Source organism: Arvicanthis niloticus, chromosome 10 (genome assembly GCF_011762505.2).
Source record: "Arvicanthis niloticus isolate mArvNil1 chromosome 10, mArvNil1.pat.X, whole genome shotgun sequence".
Classification (NCBI taxonomy): domain Eukaryota; kingdom Metazoa; phylum Chordata; class Mammalia; order Rodentia; family Muridae; genus Arvicanthis; species Arvicanthis niloticus.
Window position 1 is genome coordinate 62,561,722 of NC_047667.1, and position 24,649 is coordinate 62,586,370.

The 24,649-nt window shown below is 42.5% G+C and overlaps 1 protein-coding gene across 5 annotated transcripts in view; it reads right to left on the minus strand.

The window, feature by feature from the left end:
- The window catches only part of Kcnk2 (potassium two pore domain channel subfamily K member 2), a 183,824-nt gene that overhangs the window by 45,100 nt on the left and 114,075 nt on the right, over positions 1-24,649 (minus strand). For all 5 annotated transcript variants that reach the window (XM_034513391.2, XM_076941594.1, XM_034513392.2 and 2 more), the window contains exons 4-5: positions 10,735-10,895; positions 7,435-7,621 (exon numbers count right to left, since the gene is read on the minus strand). In XM_034513391.2, coding sequence (XP_034369282.1) covers positions 7,435-7,621; positions 10,735-10,895 — 348 coding nt within the window. The remainder of the gene's footprint in view (positions 1-7,434; positions 7,622-10,734; positions 10,896-24,649) is intronic.

A 24,649-nucleotide genomic window follows, 5' to 3' on the forward strand; every position in this document is an offset into this window, starting at 1 on the left:
TTTTCCTGAATCACAAAACATTAATGATGAAAACCTCACATGCCCTGGTTTCAAAGCATAGTCATTCTTCACTCGGTTGATGAGTTCTTCCATCTCCCAAAGCGATATGTGTGTTACAGAACATAACCCCAGCACCACTCTAAAGAAACCAGTGTTTCCGCTTCACATCGCTATAACAAAATACATAAGCCACACAACAACCAAAACCAGCTCACTCAGCCCATGACCCTGGAAGTTCCAATGTGGGGTCAGGTGACCTCATTGATTTGACTCTCTGGCAAAGAACACCGAGGAGCAATCATGACAAGAGTGTGTTATGGGCCAAGAAGCTGAGAAATAAGAGACTGGGGTCCTACATTTTCCTGTGAAAGCACATTAGGTGAGCAGAAGGTGTCCTATGAAGCTGTACCTATGGAGAGTCACGGTGTGCATGACCTGTTGGGGGAATAGTTATTTAAACCACAGAAATGGGGTATCACTTCTCTCTAAGTATTTTAGTTTCGATATCAAATAATGCTCTTAATTTGGAGCCTTGGCTATAATTTTATTACTGATCTATTATGATTATGATATTTCTGCATTGTGTTTTTCTCTTGTGACAGCAAATTGCCTAGAGAACAGAAACATTCCTACCATGGCATGGTCAGTCTGGTGACTTTGGTCTTGAACAATAACTTACCTATTAAAACAAATTGATGCCACTGATACAGGAAAATGTAAAGCCAAAGAAGCTAATTACAGGGCTGGAGAGATGGCTCAGCAGCTGCTCTTCCAGAGGTCCTGAGTTCAATTCCCAGCACCCATCTCACAACCATCTGTGGCTCTAATTCCAGGGGATCCAATGCCTCTTCTGGCCTCTGAGGACAGCAGTCGCACACAGTATAGAGATACACATGCAGGCAAAACACCCATGCACATAAAATGAAACTTAAAATTTGAAATTAGTTTTTAAAATGGAGACAATTAGATCTGCCTAGCACTTGAAGTTATATTTTTGGATGTTGGAGATCAGCGCTCAGATTTAGAAACCAGCACATTTCCACTTCTGTTCTTCATATTTGGAAGAACAGGAACCTCATGGGTCTAAAGAAAGGGAAATTCCTACAAGTTCCCTCACTCAGTCATCTCTACAAGGGTAGAAGTGTGCGGTGTGCGGTGTGCGGTGTGCGGTGTGCGGTGTGCAGGAGATAAATGATCATTTCTATTGGAAATTATTTCTATATCTCCATGGAGAACAGTTTGGCATCTCCATTAAGCACCAGCTCTGTCATAACCACCACGCACCAGGGCTCCCTCCCCCTGCATTTCTACAATGCTTCTAGATGCCTGCTGACCCCTGCGAGCTCCTTTCTTGGCTTGCCCACACCCTTCACTCCAATTCCGCTGATGAATCACTGTGCCGGTTATCAGTTCTCTCATCACTGGCTAGAGCACGATGAGCAGGTTTCCCCCGTTCCACAGAACTTGATCCCTATTTAGTGGCTGCTTCTTATTTTCATACATTCCCTTACGGAGGAGCAGGAAGCACAGCCGTTGTCACTATTGAGTGCTGAGCGCAGTACCTCAGATAACGGCGTGTTCACTAATCATCAGAGTAAATGAACATGAATGAGTGAATGAGCGGTGATTACAAGGCAGAGAGCCCGAGAGGGGGCTCAGTGAGTGAAATCACTTGCTGTGAGGCCTGGGTTCAGATGCCTGGAAGCAATGTGACAAGCCAGCTGCTTCTGCAATCCAGCACTCCTATAGCGAGACAGAAAACGAAGACAAGAAATTCTCTGGGAAGCTTATAGGCCAGCTGAGCTCTGCAATGCAGAGGGAGAGCAAGAGTGGCCTGCCTCAAATGGTGATGGAGAGAACTGAGTCCCAAAAGTTGTCCTTTAATACATCACAGACAGGCACATGCACACACACACGCACAAGTGTGAATGCAACAAATGCATGCACGGCAAGCATGCACACACTGTGACTATAACACATTTCCAAAGCAGTCACACAAACTTCCCCTTTCTGATTAACAGGGTTCTTGTTTTCTGAGCTGAACTTGTGAAGGGTCACGGTTCTTCAGGCTTCCTCCACCCCCATCAAGTGCTTTTTTTTTTTTTTTTTTTTTTTTTTTTTTTTTTTTTTTTTTTTTTTTTTTTTTTTGTACCTATTGCGTCTCCAGCAACACCTTCCTCAGCAATCAGCCTAATGGCAGCAATTTTGGAACTGGCCTCAGGGATAACTGTGCAAATCTTAAGCTGTATCAGGCACTATATCCTAAAGAAATTTTAGTGACAATTGTTCTAAACAACAAAGCTTCATCATGGCTTTTAAACAGAGCCTGAGGTGGTTTCACAGTGACATTTTCTTAGATCAAGTGAGCACTTACTGCGGGAGTCATGTTTGGGATTATACAGGAAGGAAATCACTTGGCTCAGAAAAGCTTCACTTCCAAAGATGACTTACATAATTCTAGGAAATGTTATTAGGGGACACACAAATATGTCTTTCCCCAAGTCAAAAATGCAATGACAAATGACAATAGAACTTTGAAAACTAAATTTAAGAAGTCATTCAGGTTACATGCCAGGGTAAGAAGGTCCTTAGCTGGGGAGGCTGAGCTCTGTGAAGAAGAAACATGTAACGAATGGCCCACGCATGAAGTCTGACCAGGCAGGGAGGCACTCTGCATCCTGTGGGATAAGTAAGCTTCCAGTATTTAACAGAACACTCTTTCAGTGGTAAAAACTTCATAAAATACATTCAGAAGCTTAAACATCTGATATATATGGATTATATTTCTTTATTTTTTAACTATGTGTGTACATGTGTGTGTGTGTGTATGTGTGTAAATGTGAGTTTGTGTATCAGAGTATAGTCTCCAAGGAGGCCAGAAGAAGGCACTGAATTCTCTGGAGGTACCACGTGGGTGCTTGGAACCAAATAACCACTTTCTCTCTGCATGAGCAGAGTTACCACATGTAGCTAAAGAATCAGCCACATGTGTCTCTGTGGTGTTGGCCATAATGGTTACTTACAATGCTTAAGTCTGGGGACTAAGATTTTGAGGTTTTCTTAAAAGCATAGGGAGTGTGAGGCCCCCACTTTGCTGAAGTATTATTTGCACAGGCTCTCCCCTCATGCAAGCCCTTTGGAACCAAACTAAGTTGACTTGGGAAAAGAAGTATTGTAACGGATTTCACCGAGAAGCATATTTTTGGTTTGTCTTTGTCTGGTTATGGGTATTAAAAAAGCCTTCATCTTTGAAAATGAATTTTAAGTTGTGTTAAACTTGGTAGGCTTTTCTCCAGCCTTCACGGATCATCACCTAAGGGTCTATGTCATTTTCTCTTGCACGCTTGTGAAGCCAGTAGATCAGGTGTAGAAGCAAGCCCAAATGAAGACTTCTCCATATGATGGAGACTAGATCTTAAGAAAGCAAGTTGGTATAGTCCTCCCTCTGTAAGGCAGGCGTGACTGGACATTCTAGGTATTTACAGAAATGAAAAATCATAGACAGAAATGAGGGAAGCAACATTAATTCTCAGATAGGACTGCACAGCTCACTGTAGCTCACTCCTACCACTCTGACTGCAAACAACACTGTCAAAACCATCTAAATTGCACTGGCTCCATCATTTCACACCCCCCCTTTCAGCTTCAGGAAGAATCACTGCACACATGGTTCTAAGCTGTGAGGTTGTGTTATCAGTGTAACACAAAGCCCAAACTCAGCTCTCCTTTCTCCTTCTCAGAATAGTGAGCTCAGGTGAGAGGACAGAATGGATCATCTGGAAGGATTAGATGTCAATCACCAGTGTGACTACCCAGCCACTGCAGCGTGCCCCACACAAGCAGAAACAGAAATATAAAATTAAGATTTGTAGAGAACATCTCAAAGGCTTAGGGGTGGAGGGATGGCTCTTGTGATACTGATCGATTGATCGATAGGGACATCAGATGGCCAGAGGGAAAGTTCTACAAAGCAAATAGCCAGTCTCTCCCAGGAGGGCTCTGCCCTAGCTTGGGCATCTCACTGTAGTCATAAGGTCCCCAGGAGCAATGACTGACTGTGTGCACTCTCTTGAGTTATACATGGCAATCAATCCTTTCACAGGAAACTGGAAAGGCAAGCCCAGTTTCTGTTTTCTGAAGATTCTTACAAAGGGCATGTTTCCTACCTTGCCTTCTCCACATCTGTCCAGAATGTAAGGATTTGACACATAAATCTTGCAGCCCTACAAACATAGCTCCATGGCTTCATAAAAGCCAACGAAGACTGGGGAGGCAGAAAAATCAAATTAAACTTCACTGTTTCTCTCTTCTCCCTCTCAGAATTTATTTTTTTTTAAAAAGGATTTATTTTATTATTTCATGTGTTTGCCTGCTTGTCTGTGCATCATGTGCATGCAGTGCCCACAAAGGCCAGAAGAGGGCGATGGGTCCCATAAAACTGGAGTTACAATTGTGAGCCGGTAGGCAGGTGCCTAACCACTGAGCCATCTCTCTAGCTCCTATGCATCTTTTTAATCAAAGCAAGCTTGTGTTCTAGTAATTAGAAAGGTAGATTTCTATCTTTAAAAAAACTTAATGAAATAAAAATAGGATAAAAGGAATGCCTTTGATGAGGGGTGAGGGGTATTCAATGAAACAAAATACTAGTGACCAGAAAATCTATGTCCCCCAGTATTGACTACACAGAGTATCATTCCTTTTAAAATATCTATTTATGTCTGTGTGAGATTATGTGCACCTGTGTATAAGTGCCCATGTACTCATCCAAGAGGAGGGCATCAGACACTGAAGCTGGAGTTAAAGGCCCTTCATGAGCCACTGTATGAGTACTGGGATCATAGCTCAGGCTCTCTCTAAAAGTAGTAAGGACACTGGCACTGAGCCATCTCTCTAGCTCCAGAACATCGTTCTTGTCAGTCTACCCTTCTATGACATGGGCACTGACTCAGAGGTCCCCACTAGGACCCATGGGATGTTCCCACTGAATACCCCTCCTTGGGCAGGTGACAACAGCCACAGACAGAATGACGGGACCTCTTCAGGTTAAGAGTGTTGACTTCTTTGGGTGAGTTTATAATAAGATTTTTAATATGTTTTTTAAAAAGCATAAAAAAATTATTTGGGGTTTTACCCCCCTCTAAGACAATGTAGGTGATAGTCACAGAAACTATTACTTTAAGACTCCACCCGCATTTCCTTCATTTGTAAGTTTTGTATTTTTAAAGAATCTCAGACCATGAACGCCACAAGCCAGATTGGCACAGTCTGTGGGTTGTTTAAAATATCTGTGCCATATCTGGCTGTTGGCCTGAAATGTAAGACAGCACCTAATTTCTGTACAACCAACAAGTTTCATAAGACTTTGGAATCATGTTGATGTAACTGGATAAAACTAATGAACCACAAGTATATTTTTTTTTCTTTTTATCATGCCACCTCACTTTCCCATAGAACCACACTTCTTGGTTCTGATTACACCAACTACATACAACTTCAAGGGGACTAGGGGAAATGGGCATTTTAAGACAGAAATCTTCCTGCTTACACGAACCTACAAATGCTTAGACCTCTCTCCTCACCTCGTTTTGATAATTGTCAAGCTAAATGGAACCCATTAGGCCCCTGCAGCCTCCCCACCCAGACCCTCCACCTGGCACTGAGAAGTGTCCTTTGTGCTTGTGAGCAAAGGAGCAGCCTGCTCGGGAGAAGGACACATTTCTTCCAGGACACCAAGTGTCCCTCACCAGTAGGCTTGGCCAGCTTCATCCTTAATGCTTGCACAAACACGAACTTCATTTCTGAACAGAGCAATGACCCTCTGCTCTGGAAGTATTTAAATAAGGTATTGAGGCTATTGAGATCAGACCAGGAAGATGGCTCCATTGGTAGAGGTAACTGTCATACAAACCTGGAAACCTGAATTCCCAGAGCCCATGGAGAGCCAACTCTTACAAGCTGTTCTCTGATCTCCATACAGTGTGTTTACACACACACACACACACACACACACACACACACACACACACACACACACAGATAATAAATACAAAACATGTAAGAATTTTTAAAAGAATCTCAACCAGTCTGATGAACTTACTTGAGAGTTAATAACATGTTGCTATTTTCATGGCAACATAGTATGCCTATTGTATCATCTGTTACTTCAAACTGGAGTTAATTAATTAATGGTTTCAAATTTCAGGAGCTCACTGAAATAATCCCGGAAGGGTCATTAGCACTTTATTTTTACTACCAATATTTAAGATTGGTGTTGGAAGATAGTTAAGTGAAGAGCATGTAGATATGAGTTAGAAAAAAAATATCTAAACTTTGCAGCTTGACCCTGTAATCTCAGACCTGGCAAAGCAGACACAGGAGGACCCAGGACCCACAGCTGAATCCATGAACTCCAGGTTCAATGAGTGGTTATGTTTCAAGTAATACAGTGGAAGAAGAAAGGCAGATAACCAGCAAGGAAACAAACAAGCAGTCACCAGACACAGAAAAGGACAAATCAGATCACAGAACCATGTAGATACCGTGTGACCCACTTTAGCTGGGCTCCAAGTTACTGCCCCTTACTGACAATTAAAACGTTCAGTGTCACAGGCAAAAGAAGATACTCAGTGAGCAAGAATAAAATTACCCTCTGAAGTTGGCAAAGTTTTACAAACTTAGAGCAAAAGAAATTATAAAGGGTGAAGAGGAGTTGAACTTTCTTATACCAAAAAATAAGAGGAGGTATATATTTGGTTTGCAGAATTAACCTAGAAATGCCAAAGTCTATATATTTATATATTTATTTATATTTATAATATATAAACTGGCCATTTATATTTATTTCACAAAATAAAACAGAGATGAGTCCAGCTTAATCCTTGTTTCCCTCCAGTGTCAAGGAATCGCTGTTTACCGATGGTGCTGTTAGGGGCTTGATCACATTCTCTTCAAAGGCATGTTGAGGCCCCAACCCACATAGCACAGAATGGGAAAGTATTTGGAAATGCAGTCCTTTGAGCTGTTCTTAGCAAGAGCAATGTGAGTCCTTAACTCAATAACTGAGTTCTCAGAGGAAGAAGAGTAGGCTGGGGCCTTAACTCAAATGACTCTGTTCTTAGAGGAAGAAGACAGACTGGATCTAGAAATGCATGCAAGGGAGCTGCCACAGACTGGCAAGACTGAGGTGGGAATCAGGCTGCTGAGAACTGGGATCACTCGAGCCCTGGCAACTTCCCCCAATCACTAACAAGAGGCAAGGAATTCTACCCAGACTCTCAGAGGGATCCAGGGATTCTCTGTTTAAAGCCACCAAGCTTGGAGTCTTTTGCACAGCAGCTCAGTCATCTCATAGAGCCTATGTTCTGTTATAAACCGGAATGAGCCTTAAGTAATAGATCTGGTTTGGAGAGTCGCCACAGCCCAAGAAAGCCTTACCTGCCACGTAGTCGCCAAAACCAATGGTTGTCAGGGTGATAACCACAAAATAGATGGCATCCAGGGCGCTCCAGCCTTCTATGTGCTTGAATATGACCGCGGGGAGAGCCACAAACAGGACACAGCCAAACAGGATGAAGATGATGGTGGAGATGATACGAATCTTGGTCTGACTAACATTCCACTTCTGCAAAGACAGAGGCATTGTGGGAGAGAGAAGTTACTGACATGCGCACAAGACCCAACTACACAGGGCTATCACGGGAGCACATTGCTTCTTGCCCCCCCCCACCCCCCCCCCCGCGCTTTTCAATTTCAACAGTCTTTACTCCTTAGAATCAAGTATACTGCAAATAATTCAGAAGGACCAATGTCAGTAAATAATGCTATTTTACACATACATACGGGTAAATTTTTTTCTTCACAATTATAGTACATTTGCTCGTTTGCTGGGAGACCGTGACTTCAGATAGGCCTCTGAAATTACTCACATGAACCACTTAATGAAATTCGTCTATGTTGCGAGCACACAGCCGAGGGATAAGTGCCAACCGAGAAACCTGGGCAAGCACGGCATATGCACCGCTGGGAAATGGGAAACACGGACAAGGACATTCATTCAGTTGACCAGATCTGACACTACGGGAGTCTGCATCTGAGTCCGAGGTGAGCGAGAAGCCTGTGGGACTACAGGCCACTGGATCTGCGGGCAAGGCTATGACTTGGCAAGCCTGACCTCGCCTGTCACCGCAGCACCTGTTCAGGTTTGGTTGCTTTGCACCTGGTTCTTCAATAAGGATTCCTTATAATTAAGGATGGAATCCGGCTCATCTCCAGCTCCCATTTGAGATGAATCACTTTCTTGTTATTTTTAAAGCAAAGTGCCACTAAGGTGTGATTCAGACCACCTGGAGCTCCCAACTCAGCCTCCCGTGTACCAGGATTGCAGGTGGGCGTTGCTGCTAGCCTGGCTGGCCGAGTTGCCATGCCTCTTTCTTTACCAACCGACTGTCTTATACACGGCACCAGCTGTAGGTTATAGCCCATGCCCTGTGAAAACAACTGAATGGGGATGATGAGATGGCTCAGAATATAAATAAAGGTGCTTGCCACCAAGCCTGATGACATGAGTTCAAACCCAGCACCCACATGGACCCATGAGAGCCAATTCCTGCAAATTGTCCTCTGACCTCCACATGAGCAACATGGTATACACACATACAAATAAATAATTGAATGTTTTTTATAAAATGATAGTCGTTTAATGATAGGGTGAAATCTTTCTAGAGATAAAGACATATAAAAATCACAGAATGGGAGTGACCATGGGGAAGTCTCTGAACTACCGTCTTCATTTTGTGTGAGAGACTTGAATGAATTTATACCCTAAAAGTTGTTCCAAAGTGCTTGGCATCACACATCAGGGCCATGGAAAGGATACCACCATGAAGGCTCGAAGGTTTGTAAATGACTGGCAGGTATATGGTATGACAAACACTGAGCAGGATGGGATGAGTGGTCAAAATTTTACTGAATGTATCATCACCAGTTCATGCACTGGGTCTGTCTTCCTGGTGAGGAAAACAGAGTCTAACATGTATAAGAAAATAAAACGTCCTATTTTGGAATAACCATGTCTCATCCACTCCAGTAGTAAAAATGTTCACGAGCTAGCTTTGATCTCTGATGCTAAGATTGAAACCGTGAGTCAGTTGTTATATTTTGCTGGGGTACTATGAATACGTGCTTCACTGAAGTGTATATGAAATGACAAAATGATTGAATGATAGATGTAAGGCTTTGCAGTGCTCGTGGCCGAAGATGCTTAACATATGTGCAAACACAACCATTTATTCTTCTATGATTTTCTTCAAGAATACAAACGTGACGATCACAGAATCTTAATTTTTTTCACTTAAAATTCAGTAATAGCAACTTTTTTATTTCTTTCTGGTTTTTCTTTGTGCAGCCCTGCCTGTCCCGGAAGTTGCTCTGTAGACCAAGCTGGCCTTGGATTCTGTCTCTGCTTCCCAAGTGCTGGGACTAAAGGTGTATGGTACCACCATCACCATGCTACCCCCTGGATTCAATAATAGAATCCTAACACTGTCCACACATATCCTAAACATACCATGACCACAAACACCCTCACGCTTACTATCTTGGATTCTTCTGAACTGCTGCCTTCTGTAGATGAGTTTTGTTTAACTGAGTTCTACCACTGAAGGAGCTTGTGATATTTATTATTACAACCTGCCCAAAAGGACCCATAAGACAACAGACGGCAGCAATCAAATTTTATTTTCAAAATAAAAATATTGCCAGCTATTTGCTTTGAGGATTAAGTTTTTAACATTTACTGCTATGAACAATGTAAAACTGTTGTTAGTAGTGCTCAAATAAGAAAAATAAAGATTTGGGGCTAGATAGGGGTGCCAGCAGTTAAAAGCACTTGTTGCTCTTGCAGAGGACCTGTGTTTAGTTCACAGCATCCATGCAGTGGCTCAGAACCATCTATAACTCTAGTTCCAGGAGATCTGATGCCCTCTTCTAACTTCTATGGACACAAAGCATTTACACAATACACAGACACAGATGCAGGGAAACACTCATGCATATAAAATAAATAAAATGAAAACACATAAAATAAATAAAACAAAGGTTTGAAAGGAAGCTACTTTTAAAGAACATCAGTGAGGCCTCAAGAGATAGCACAGTTATGTAAAGTGTTTGCCTTACAAATATGAGGGCATCCATTCAATCCACAGAAGCCACATAACAAAGGCAGTGGTGGCTCATGATTGAAATTCAAGTGTTGGATAGGTAGAGCAAACAGGTCCAGAGACACTCACTGGACAATCGGCCACTGAGAATTCTGAGCCATTTAGAGACCTTATATCAAAAAGCAAATCAAATGGTACCTGAGAGGGGACACCCCAGAGTATACACTGACTTCTACACACACACACACACACACACAGAGAGAGAGAGAGAGAGAGAGAGAGAGAGAGAGAGAGAGAGAGAGAGGCAAAAGTTTGCACATGAACACACACAGAGAAAACAATTAGGACACCATACAACTTCAGGAAGATTACATTTCTGTTTTCTTGTACATAATTTTTCATTTTACTCAAGAAACTAAATATGCAAATAAGCCAAATGCAGTGAGTGGCATGCTAAGAGGCATAGAAATTATTATATAAAAGACAACTGAAGGTCTACATTATCTAAGGTGCTAGACTATGTAACGTATTTAAACGAAACACTAAATAGATGCAGCAAGAAGTTGGTGCTACTCACAATAAATGTGTCTTCCACTTTGGCAATTCCTTTTCCAAATATTGTTCCCAGCTGATCACCAACCCCAGCCAGTAGAAAGCCAAAGAGGGGAATTCCCAGCAAAGCATAGATGATACAGAATATTTTTCCACCTTCAGTTCGTGGGGAGATATTTCCAAATCCTTAAAAAAAAAAATAGAAAATTCAGTTGTTTACAAATGCATCATAGTTTGAAACACTCCATCCCAAGTTTAACTAGAAATCACCACCCGTTCCAAGACATGGATTGTTTATTTCAACTGGGGAAGACTACGTTTATATCATCACAGTAAAAGTAAACGCTAACGTAAGCAATAATTCCAAAAAATACAACATACAGCTAATGTTTGATGAAACTTTGATCAGATGATGAACATTTTAATGCACTGAACGGAGTCAATATTTCCATTAGTTACTTCTGTCTCCCAGGCAATAATTGCTATTGGCTTATGAAACGTTCATTACCATTTTACAATGTGTTCAGAAAGATACATTAAGAATATTCAAATACACATAAATTATCTAAGGAGTGAAGCTGTGTTACAATTTATGCCTTTTTTTTTAATCCTATTACATTTTAAAAATAGATCAATGCTAAAATGTGACATTCTGAAGAGTTTAAAGGTTCAAAGACATGAACTTGTCATGATGGAGGCCATTGCCCTTCACGGGTCTCATAATCGCTGAGGTATCACCTACACCTGTTTGGATGAATCACCCACAATCCCAGATGCACAGAGAACACTTGTGTGATAGATCACCCTTTGTCTCTTCTCCATGGTAAATTAACCTGGAGCTTTTGTTGGAAGTTTCTCTTACTCAGAAGTGTGAATGGGTGGTATGTTGAGATTCGGTCTTCTGCTGTTGCTCTCCAGCTGTTTTAGAATGAGAGGATCATGGCTCCTTTTTTGTGATATATAACATTCTGTGGAACCACTAGTGGGTACAGAAGCCTTTCCTGTCTGGGTCAGAAGAAGCGGTGAGTATAAGCAGACTCCACAGCAGGTGCTGGGAACTGAGAAACGGTGAGGGAGCTTAGGACTGGGAACTGCTATGATGACCCAGGATGCAGCTCTGGAAGTCACAGGAACTAAGAAGTTTGCCAGTACATGGCAGCCACTCATCAATCGAGGGACCTCACGCGGATCGCTTCCTCTGCCGTTAAAAGGCTTCATTGTTGTACACTCCCTTAAGGTGTAAGAACTAAGTAAAATACCGCATGAAGGTGTCGGGGAAAGTCCATTATACAGTGCTGCTTGGTGTACCTCAGCTGATGCGTTTCCTAGTAACTAGTCGTTACTAGTCAGAGTGCTGATGGACGCAAAGATCAGAAAGTTAAGGTATTTTGTCTATCGGTATATAAAACAATAATCAAGCAAATGGCGGTACCACCACACAACGCCATGTTCTGGGATGCTCTGACCTCCCATGGGCGCTATTCTTCATATGTTATTAGGTAAACAGCTTGCATAGCATAAGGCAACTTTTCATGTATAATGGTTTGAAGGGCTGGGGTGCTTATAAGGGCGAGGAGGAGACTGGTGGAACAGGAATGCATGATGGGAAATTCTGGCTGTGATTACAACCCAGAATAGGGAATGGGCCTACTTGAGCGCTCCAAGGCACAGATCAAGTAGCAGGTGGAGTCACACAAAGATTCAAGTAGCCAAAGAGGAAAGCCTGGCTACAAAGGTGGGGCTAAGCAAATCACGTGTTGTGGGGTTAAGCCAATCACGTGCTGGGATGGAGCTAAGCCAATCACGTGCTGGATTAAGCATTTTGGATTGGGGGGAGGGTAAGAGGGTGGGGGGGCTCTTCCACGCACAAGTCCTTTTGATTCACCAGGCAAACCTGTAGCTGACACGTGTACCGGACTCTTCTTTACTCTTGCTCATTGGAAAACAGTATTGAGCATCTGTTATTTGCCAAACTCGGCGGAGTTCAGCACAAAGACTGCAGCGTAAAGCAAGCTAGCCTGTGACGTCACTCCAGGGAGCCGTGAGCGCACAGCACTGGTTGTGCAGAGCTCTCTGGGTCCAGAGAATGTTCTTGGTGCACACGGACTTAGGAGACTGAGAGAAGCCATACACAAACGATGCAGAAGTTTGTGCTGACCAGAAACTGAGTAGCAGTTACTTAGGTTTCAGAAAGAAGGGTGTTCGTGACAAGTTGAAGAACCAAAAGTAGAGAATATCAAGAGACATAATAGAAAGGTGTCATCTTTGAGGAACTGAATAAAAACTATCTGAGGGCTGTGTGTGCTTCCGGTAGATAAAGGAAGGAAAAGCAAACACAGGGCACATTACAAAAGCTCCTTGCGGTGTTAAGAGGTTTGGGCTGAAGGCGCCATAAGCAAGTAGAGAGACATGGATGCTTGCTGCCGCTCAGCTCCCTTCTCCAATTATACAGTCCCAGATCCCTGCCAGGGGATGACCCTATCATAGTGCATGGGCCTTCCTACCTCAATCCCATCAGGCATGCCTAGAGGCACATCTCCAGGGATACTGGATTCTGCCAAGTTGACAGTTAATCATCACAGTAAAGCCGAATGGGAGGTATTTATATCATTGGGAGTTTGCCATTGGGGGAGACTGGGCTACTCAATCTCTTGCTTCTTGTCTCCTGGATCACAGTGTAACAGCATTGATCTGCCCTGTGCAGAGCTAATGTGAGGTTCTGGTTGTGGACACTTTTATACAAAATAGGAAGGTACGATTAGTTATCTTTATATATGAATGTCGCCAAAATGTGTGTCCATAACCATTTTCTTTGTGTTTTGAGGTGATCTCTTGGGAGGGAGAGGAAGGGAGAGAAGGAGCGAGGGAATCTCTTGACCATCCAGAGCCCTCTCAGTGAGATGCAGCTTCTGAAGCCCCCATGAACTGTAAGGGAACTAGAATCTCACATTTGCTCTGTACAAGGGGAAGGGGTTGAGAACTAGGAACCCAGCTGGAATCCCAGCGACAAGATGAAGACTCAGCCTGGCTCCCAGCACTAGAAAAACCTCAAAGGATTGTTGAGTGCTGATTCCACAAAACTCAAACATTGAGCTCACATCTCTTGGGTGATCTTTCTTATCAAGGCCGTGTAATGCACCACAGGAAGAGATCCACACAGGGAAGTTTGAGAAGGGACCAGGAAGCAGGTAATCTGAGGAACAAGGCCACCTGTTCCTCAGGTGGGAGTTTAAACAATCCTTTGATGGCTCTACTTTTTATTTCCAGTTATAGACTTAACGATTTTATTATTTAAAATATTTTTCATACAACACGTAGCCATCACAGTTCCCAGATCTTCCCCCCCCCACACACACACACACCTCTCCAAATCCTTCCCACCCAACTCCAGGCCTTCTTTCTCTCTCTCTTTAGAAAGCAAACAGGCTAAGAAACAACAATGACAACAAAACAGAATTAGTATTTTAAAAAGGAAAGAAAATGCACGAGAAACACACACATACACAAACATAAAAACGTGTACTCAATGGCTCTACCTTATAAATCTTCCTCCACCTACTGTGATTCTGAGCACCGAGATTCACTCTACTCCTGAAGGAAGTGCCCTCACAGTGACCACTTTCTGGTGCAAAGTAAATTAAAAAGTTATGAAGCCGTTTCCCGACACATAGAGCCACCCTGAATGCCCCCAAACCTTCCCCTGGGCGGCTGAGTCAGTGGATGCATGGGAGATATTTCAGCAAAGAGTCTGCCCTCCACACACTTCCCACATGTCCTCACCAATGGTGAGCTTCATATGAAGGGTCTTCATTAGCGAGATAAGAAGAGCAGGTGAGACTTTAAAAATACTCACATCTGCAATTGTTTGGGTTTCTGAATCCCCTGCATCAGTCAACAGCACCTCAAGGTGAACAGATGCTTCCTTACAAGATGAGCTAATCATACAAGCCATAATTAGTTTTGCTTGAACCCCTAAAATAAGGAGTTCATTCTTGTGAGGAAATCAAGGCTTTCAATATGGCTTAGACTAGGCTATCAAAATTGACAAGGAACACAGTTGATCCAGCTTCCAAATGATCAGGGAACAAGAAGATTGCAGATGGGAGGAGTTCACAAAGGTGGTGGTGGCACAGGACCTGGCAAGGATGGGGAGCAGGGCATCTGTGGTACAAAGAGCCAGCTTGGGACAAGAACTGTGCAATTATTAGGTATTTTCCAAGTCTGCTGAGTTCACCTTAACAGCTTAAACCATCTCTGGTGGGAATACTTTCATCATGGAAGTTGGCAAACACTGTAAATTACATCTTTTTTTCTTTCTCTGGCAGGTACTATTTACATCTGTCAACATGACACAATCTAGAATTACCTAAAAAGAGTCTTAAATGGAGAACCATTTATTTGAAGACCAGGTTGGCATGTGGGTATCTCTGTGGGGAATTGTCTTCATTCAGTTAAATGGGGAGGGAAAACCCAGCCCACTGTGGGCAGCACCATCCCCTAGGCCTAGATCCTGGACTGTATGACTGTAGAGAGTTTGAGCTGAGCAGTAGGCATGCAGACAGTCTCATCTCTCTGCTCTTCTCTCCACTGATGTGTTATGAGTGTTTCAAGTCCCCTCCCCCTCAATGATGAACTATAACTTGAAATTGTGACATAAAATAAACGTTTCCCCCTCCCCCCAAAAATTGCTATTGTGAGGCTATTGTAACACAGCAACAGAATTGAAGCCAGGATGCCATCTCAGTACTGAAAAAGACACAGTAAAATTCAGTTGGGAGAATTTCCCAACTGTTCTCTCTCCTCCATCCTGCAGCCTGGAGCAAGGCCTTCCTAGAAGATAAGTCCACCCTTCCTGGACTGTCCAGTATCAGGCCCATGTATGCCACTCTTGCTGAGCAGTCCCAAATGCTTAGGCCATTTTTTTTCATCACAAGTTATTCATACTAAAAATGAATAACCTCCCCTCCCGGCCCTGGAGAGTTGTGATCATCAGTGTTTGCAGCAACAACCCATCTATCACCTGACTTCCTCATCCAATAAAAGCACAAACTCAACCATCACAGTGAAGGCGATGGATGGAGGAATAGAAGGAGGAAGGAATGAGTGAGGAAGAGTGAGTGAACAGTTACAGCTCAAACCTTTACCAGAGAACCACTGGCTCAAAACTGAAAATCAGTTGGTGGGTTGACACATAGACACAAAATCACAGAGTATTTTACACAGAGAATAGAAGACTAAGATAGCCAATGTTAACTGCCAACCTGACAGAATCTAAGACTGCCTGCGAGATGGGCTCTGGACATGCCTATGGGGGATTATTTTATGTGGGAAGTGCCATGGTAATTGTGGGTGGAGGCATTCCTTGGGCAAGGGATCCTGAGCTGTATAAAATGGGGTAAAGAACCCAAGTGACAGTGTGTGCACACTCGTCCCCTTGCTTTCTGACTACAGATGTGATGTGATCAGCTGTTCAAGGTCCCACTGCCTTGACTTGGCCACCGTGACTACGTATTATACCTTGAACTGTGAGCCAGAATAAACCTTTCTTCCTTAAGTTGCTTTTGGTAGGAATTCCATTATAGCAAGAAACTAAGACATGACATTAGCAGCACAAAGGAGAGAAGAAGAAAAATAAAGCGTTTGCCCCTGTGTTTCAAGAAAGGGGAAATAGAATATAGTGTTAGAAATGGGGGAAAGGGGAAAATGATTAAGTGGGGTGGGGTGGGATGGCAGGGTAGAGGGGGTGGTTTGAAGGTATATACAAGCCTTTGGAAAGAGCCACATTGAAACCTACTACTATAGAAGCTTCCTAAAATATAAACGCATATAAAAGAGCTTAAACAGAATTACCATGTAATGGGGTGGGGAAAGGAGGCAATACTCCAACTAGATACTACACACTACCAAATAAAAAAATAGCCAGTACCAGGAATTAGTTATCTCTTCTTGAGTTGTTAGTCAACGGGATTCCATAGACCCCACTCCTCCAAACATTACAAGCTATTGCCAACGTTACTGAATATCTCTCACGCTTGATTATTAAGCCTATTGCTGAATCCCATACTTGAATCCCCATACTTGACTCATAGAGCAAGGAGATCTAAAACTGATATTCAGTTGGAAGCTTCATCCCTACTGGCTAGCTTTCATAGAACTGAAAGATGCTATGCTCTCCTGGAGGAGATGATTAATCACCAGTCTTACCAGTCTTTACAAGCCTCAGTTAATGACCTGCCTGGCAAGGTATACCCACTGATGCAATATTGCCATAAATGCTATGGGAGTAACCAACTATTTTTTTTATTGGATTTAAGGTCAGCTCCAAGGGATAAAATTCCAACTGCCAATAAGGCCAAGAATCTGTGGCTAAAAGGTTATGAACCTTATTGAAGAACCTACTGCTATTGTTCTGTGAAGTGGACAGAGCAAGAGATGCCACCACACCACGTCATCAGTGCATCACTCAGCTCTCAGCAGAGAAACCTCTTGCAATAGATGGCAATTAACACAGCTGGCAAGAGCCAGCGGTGGAGGATGATGTCAGAGAGACAGTAATTTTCTGGAGACAAAAGGGCAGATGTACGTATGAACTCTCAGTGATTGTGACAACATCCACAAGACTTGCAAGCCAGACAAAATCCCAGCAGAGAGGAAGAGAAGTGGGCACAGAGTCCCACTCCTCCCTTAGGAACTATTGGCATTAGATTGCTGCTAGGAGAAGGTTAGTCCATTTCTCTTAATGCTGTGACACCTGATGTATCAACCACAGCACCAAGCAGGCCCCACAGCCAGGAGTGGTCGGCCAACACAGCTTAAACATGGTGGATTTAAAAGAAAATACTGACAGATCATTGTGGTAAAAGATCATGCATGCGAGCATGTGTGTGACACTGGGTGGATGGGGAGGTGGGGGTATCTGAGAGGAGAGTAGGGAGGGCACAAGTATGATTGAAATATATATTATAGGAATTTTTAAAATAATAAATTATTTAAATTATTTTTATTTAAAAATATATTTTATTCTATGTTTATTTATTATATTATAAATAATAATAATATTATTATGGAAACATAATAAACTCCCTGAGAAATTAATAAGCTTACTTTCTAATACAAATTTTGTTTTTAAAACATTTTATAATCTAATAACATCATTTTATGATCTATTAGAATAAAAAGTAATTATCAATAGATATATTTAAAGAAGACTAAAGTGAGACAAATATTACTTTCAAATGAAAATAATGTTATCTATAGCCTTGATAATTAAGGCCATATGGGAAATTAATGAATAAAACCAGTAAAGAGCTGAAAAACAACTCGAGCAAGTACGTGAGCGCAGAATTAATACATCCATTTAGCAGTAATTGATTACTTGCTAAATAACGATGTGCTGAGTAGGGAGTGAAAAATAAATGGCATTGGCACCGTGGCGATGACTCAGTAAATAACTGCATGCTCGCCACACCGGAATGAAGACATGAGTTAAAACCCATAGCACTCATGCTAAAAGCTTGGTATGGCTGAGCTCAGGCCTTGAAACCCAGCGCTATGGGCAGTGGAGACAGGAGGAACCTGGGGCTTACTGACTGCTTGCCCAGTCCGGGTTCATTAAGGGACATTGTCTCGGGAACAAGGAAGAGAATGGTAGAGAGGGACCTGGCATCCTCCTCTGGCCTCTTCATGGGTATGCACATGTCACAGACACACAGACACATAGACACACACACACACACACACACACACAGAGAGAGAGAGAGAGAGAGAGAGAGAGAGAGAGAGAGAGAGAGAGAGAGAGAGAGAGAGAAACAATGCCCTTAATTTACACAACACACTAAAAGTATCGGCTGGATTAAATCATCAGTGTGATGATGAGGCATTAGAGTATTTTCTAAGCATCACTACTAGGGTAGAACCCTAAAGGAAATAAAAGATCTATGACTAAATAGAAAGAGAAGTGGCTGTAGGTCAAGTTTCACAAATATTAGGAATCTATGGATCCGAGGTTACAGTAACTGTGGCAGAAGGCTAGATCTTCAGGAAGCATCTCCTGCCATCAGAGCAGACACAAAGGCAGTCTCCAGCCCCAGAAATGGCATGACAGCTTAGCTTCCTGATCACCACCTTGATTAAAACTTTGACCTCATACGACTGAAATTCCAAATGCCTACCATGATAAACTGTTGAACCTCAAACCCATTACTAGCCCTGCATATCTGACATAATGAATGAAAATCTTGCAAAAGGTCAACGTTTGCAAACAAGCTCACCTCCATGGGAAAGAAACCCTCTCAGATCACTTTCTACCCTCCGTGAGTGAGTTTCTGGAGTTGAGTAATAAAGTGCTAAGATGCGGGAGCTGCAGTGCACAGACCCTGGCTTTGCCAGGCCTACCTGACTGAGAAGAAGATCCTGGAAGCTTCATGTCTCTCTCCAGTGTTCAGTCTGGACAGAGTTCCCTGATTCCCCAGCAGGAAGGACAAAGACACAACAAATGGACACTATGTTCATGTAAACACATCTAGTGTTAAAACCATTGCAAACAATTTAAATAATTCTGACCTAAAATTCAGGCGTTTGGAGTCTTTTATTCCAATTGCATGGAGGGGAACATTGGAACACACACACACACACACACACACACACACACACACACAGCAGAACGTGGTTCCTCTGTGAGTCCAGTATTCAGGGGTGGAAACAGGAAGATTGACAATTACAAGCTTGAGCTATGTGAGGAGATCCTGTCTCAAAAACCAAAGCAAAGCAAAGAACAAATCTGTGTGCCATTCCTCTACTCTGAGATTTGCTTGTGATACCAAGAGAAACACAGAAGGGTTCAAATACCACCATTACAATGCACAGTGACAACTCTTTCAAAGAATACCATTGGCAGTCGCCATGACAGATTGGCCACTTAGAAGCCGCATTGGATCGTAAGCACTGAACCCTCCCTGTGCCCAACAGGTAACAGAAATCAGGACAGAAGCCTGGTGTGGCACCTCTGCTTTCATTTCCTGTCTGTCTCTTGTCACTCTGGCTCAGACACCAGCTTCACTCTGCGCAGGCAATCTGCTCTCACAGGTAGAGTCTGTCTTGACTTCTCTCATCCTCTTTAAGGCTGAGGGAAGAGATGAGGCTGCCATGACAGTCCTGCAATCACTGAAAGTCCCCCTTAGACTCCAGGAACAGCAGAACTGCACTGGACAGTTATCAGACTCTCATAGGACCCAGATTCCCCTTCGGTGGTAACAACGGTAACAGGTTTTTTTCTTCTCACCATACAGAAGCAGAGCCTAGACCAGTGTTTCTCAATCTGTGAGTCATGACCCCTTTGAGAGTCAAAGGACCCTTTCACAGGGATCTAAGACTATCAGAAGACAGGTACTTACATTATAACTAGGACAGTGACCAAGTTTCAGTTACAAAGTAGAAATAAAAATAATTTTATTGTTTGGGGTCACCACAACATAAGAAACTGAACTAAAGGATACCAACATTAGGGAAACTGAGAACCACTGGCCTAGACTGTGGTAACTCAGACCATTCCTTTACCAGGCTGCTTAATCAAGTGTATCTCTTGCTCCTTGCCCACGCCTTCCCCTATATGAACCCAAATGCCCTGTCAGAAGTCTGAAGATGATCTTGAGGTCACTGGACCACTTTATCTGATCACATCCTCAGTCACTAAAACATCTCTCAGCTTTTCATCCTTCCTCAGCTTCCATCACTTTACCAGAGATGGACAGGGTGAGCCTGGTCCATTGAGACTCCCAGTGCTGAGGAATTCTCCTACTAACACTGCATAATGAGCCCACAAAGAGAAAGTGATTCTGAAGATTTCCAACGTAGTTTTTTTTTTTTTTTTAAATATATCAGCAAACTGCATATATGTTCCACATTCTTATTTGAAGCTTTAATGAAGGTATATGAATCAAGAAAGACATTGAAAATCAAGACTGTTCATCTGCACATAAAGAATATCTCCCTATTAAATTAAGCACCACAGTGAAATAGCTGGAATCGAACATTTAGGTCCGTGATTACTATAATCTGTGAAATGAAAATTAACTTGTAAGCAGAGAGGAAAATGTGCTTTTAGTTTCCTTCCTGTCAGTCATGCTGTGTGAACCCCGACATAAAAGAAGACTCCAAGAAACAGATGTTTGAGAATCAGTTTCTATCAATGACTACAAAAGTTTATGTTAAGTTATAATGTAATTTCAACAAATATGGGAGTCATTTAAAACTTAAAAGTACAGTAATACCTAAGAAATCTTTGGAAAACTAAACAAGCTAGATAGAAAGATTTCTCCTACATAGTACCTGGACCTAACTATTAACTATTAAGAAGTAGTGTGATTTATATGATGCAGTCCTAAACAGTAAATTAGTCATGGAAACAGAGGTAGTAAGAAACAACAGAGATCTCAGAAACAGACCTAAGGCATGAGCAGCTGCCCTAACTGTCACCTAGTGAGTCAACAGGGGTAACAGTAGCCACGCACCAGATGCACAAGGCTCTCACACTCTTGCCTGTGTCTTACTCAACAGCAATAAAAGAAACAGCAAGAGGTGCTGTTAAAACTAGATAAAGTTGCCTGTACACCATTGCTCTCTTCAGACACACATGTCTGCGTATTTAGAGTATTTCAGGATAGCTATGAAGGAAAAGAGACAAGGCAGTTAATAGATCAAGAAGACCGTTAGCAATATTGTGTGCCTGTCCTTAAAATTCTATGGAAAGGAGAGCCCACACTCTGTCCCCGCCTGGTGAGCATAGCTCTCTCCCCTCATCACCAAAGCTTTCTTGCAGCCAATGGAGAATGCCGCAGTGATCCACAAGTGGTCAAATATGGAGACTAAGTGACAGTGGGTCTCTGACCTTGGTACAACACTATACATAAGGCTCAGGGAAAGCAGAGGGAGGGGAGGAAGACAGTAAGAGCCAGAGGACAGTATCTCACACCATGTAGTAGTAAGGGATCAAGTGACAGGGAACTCTGCACCCGTGAAACCTCAACAAAATGGTACGTAAACAAGACCTGCATAATGACAATACCAGTTGAGTTGCCAACATGACCTGGAAATCTCTCTCACAAGATCTCACTCCCACATAGAGAGCTACATACAGCCAATGTCTGTGGGGGAGAGGGAGAATCTGTTTTATCCAGAGATGAGTTCTCTGATAGACTCTAATGCCAAGTGGTCAGCTGTAAACACATCTACATATGACCAACACTAAGTGGACTTAAGCATATATGTGTATATATACCTACACACACACACACACACACATATATATATATATAAATATAAAGTTTAAGGGGGGGTCATGATTTTGAGAGGGAAAGGGGGTTATGAGAGAATTGAGGAAGGAAGGAGAAGGAGGTGTGGTAATTGTGTAAATACAGCAATCACATATGAATTCCTAAAAATAAAAGAATAAATAAACACTAGAAATGGAAAATGGCTGCCCTATCATGAAAAGGGCTATCCATCTCAAAATACTTAATATATAAGATTAAAATGCCCCAATGAACTCCCTTAAGGTCTGGGAAAATAATATCCATTTTACAACCATTATTTATTATTCAAAGGAATAATTGTTATAAAGATGACAAGCAAATTACTTGTGGGTGGAATTAAATCTCTTGTAAATAAAGAAGAATATCCCAAACCGTCCCATCAGAAAATCTCTTGTAAATAAAGAATATCCAAAACTGTCCCATCAGAAAACCTTGGTTAAAAAGCTGAATTATGATAAATACAAATGAACCAACAGCATTTTAGCATTTGGGCATTCTCTCACATATACTGAATAAGACAGAAAAAATACATATTTAAAATTAAAAGACCATCAAGTGCCTAAAAAACATACATGGCAACGTTAAAAAACAGTTTGAGCAAGGAGCGGGGGAGATAGAAACCAGAACACAGCCTGGGCATCAGAAATTTTCAAATGTATCATTAAAACAAGCAGGATGCATCAGTTGGACATTGAATAATCATTCATTAGTAATCCTGGGGCAAGTGGCTACTATTTCAAAGAAAAAAAAAATCCAACCTGTGAGTCTTCACAGTAGCAGGCTAAACTCTACAAACAAATCCCACCTCCCTGTTGGTCCTTCCTGTTTCCCTCATTTGCTTTAAATGCTCATCACCTGGCCTGTGTCTAAGTGTCATCCATTACTGGGGCTTGACATCAATTTCTCTATAAAGTCATGTCACATACAGTCCCAAGGCTAGACTTAGCCAATCTTCGTCCCTCTAAGACCTGTCTCAGTGATGGATTAGAAGTTCTGTATGGAAAAGGGCCACGTTTTAGCTGTCACTCTGGCCCTCTCTATTTCTCCTAGATACCTAACCAAATACTTCCCACTCCTCACTGCTACTGGCTTGACTTCTCAGCCTCACCAGCAGCCTTTCACTATTCTACTCCTGTCCTGGTCCTCCTTCAAGTATGGTATTTTCAAGAGATTTCCAGAGAGGACGCAAAATGTCCTCACACAGCCATTCTGACATGTCTGCTGTGGAAATGGTGGACTCGGAGAAGGATATCACATGAATCTATCTTAAAATCTACTCTGCCCACAGGTTTTATTTTTACTTCCAACTTACTGTTTGAACTTCTTAACTAATACTTCTTTTAAAAGAACCAGACTAAAGTTGGGTATGTCAATGCATGCCCGGAGTCACAGATTTGGGAGGTAGGTAGGGCAGAAGGACCATCTTCCTCATAGACAGCAATCTCAAGCAGTCTGGACTAAACAAGAATGGATCTCAAGAAAACAGAAATCTGAAGAGTCCAACTGGCTTTTCTTAGCTTCCTCCCAATTTCAGGGTGTTTTGTCCTCAATGACAGCCGTAAAGATTGGATCTTATTTTACCTCACCATTCTCTTCATTAAAGTCCCACAGGTTGCATAACTTGCACATTGGTAAAGACCTCTTTTCCAGATTGACATTCATCAGGAGCAGGCTCCAACTTCTGTGATCTGCTGGACAACACTACCATGACAGGGTCACATCAGTCACATACACTAGGGTCATCTAACTCCTCCTGTCCCAAACCTCACAAATCATGCTGCTTCCTGAACATGATGGCTGGCCCCTTTCTATTACAACCCCCCATATTTGCTTTACAGTTCACCCTGTGTTCTTGTAAGCACAGCTCCTGTTTGTTATTCTGGAGTTCATCAACTCTGAAATATCCCAAGATCTTTTAATACAAATCCCCAGTCCTTACCCCCAGCATTTCTAGATGGGTACTCACTCTGCTTTCCTATAATACCACAGCCACCATTATTCCCTGAGAGCCAGGTGTTGAGCTCTCAACTCCTTAGTCTCTGATGGCATTTGCTTCTTCGGAATGGCCTTTCTATTGCTGTGTTGAAATCTCCTCTGCCCTGCCCATTCTATCCCACTCACACACAGTAACTTCCAATGCATAGCTATGCTTCCTTTTCAACGGGCTGGACTCTTACATTTGTTCAATAAACATACTGTATTAGTTTTCTTATTGCTGTAGGAAGGGACACAACCCATAACCTCAAGGAAGGTGTGGCCATGAGAGGGGATCTTGGCTCTGATTATAGAGGTAGGGGGTGGTTGAGTGCATGACCTCTGCAGCCAGGAAGCAGAAAGAGGTCAAGCTGCCATTCACTCCAGGATACAACTTCCAAGGGCCATCCCCCAGATTCCCACTTCCTCCTGTATCTTCTGATTCCCACTCGACCTATTAACGGTGCCATGATCTCCCCAAACCTCCAACAACTGAGGACCAAGTGTTCACACACGTGAGTCTGTAACACAAAGTTTCATCTAATTCCTTGAGGAACTGTGTGTTTAATCCATGTGAATCCTTGGGATTTAGCCCAAGTTCTTGGCTTTCTTCTAGTTCACATGTTTCCTGGAAACAATAACCCCCCGCTGCAGTCA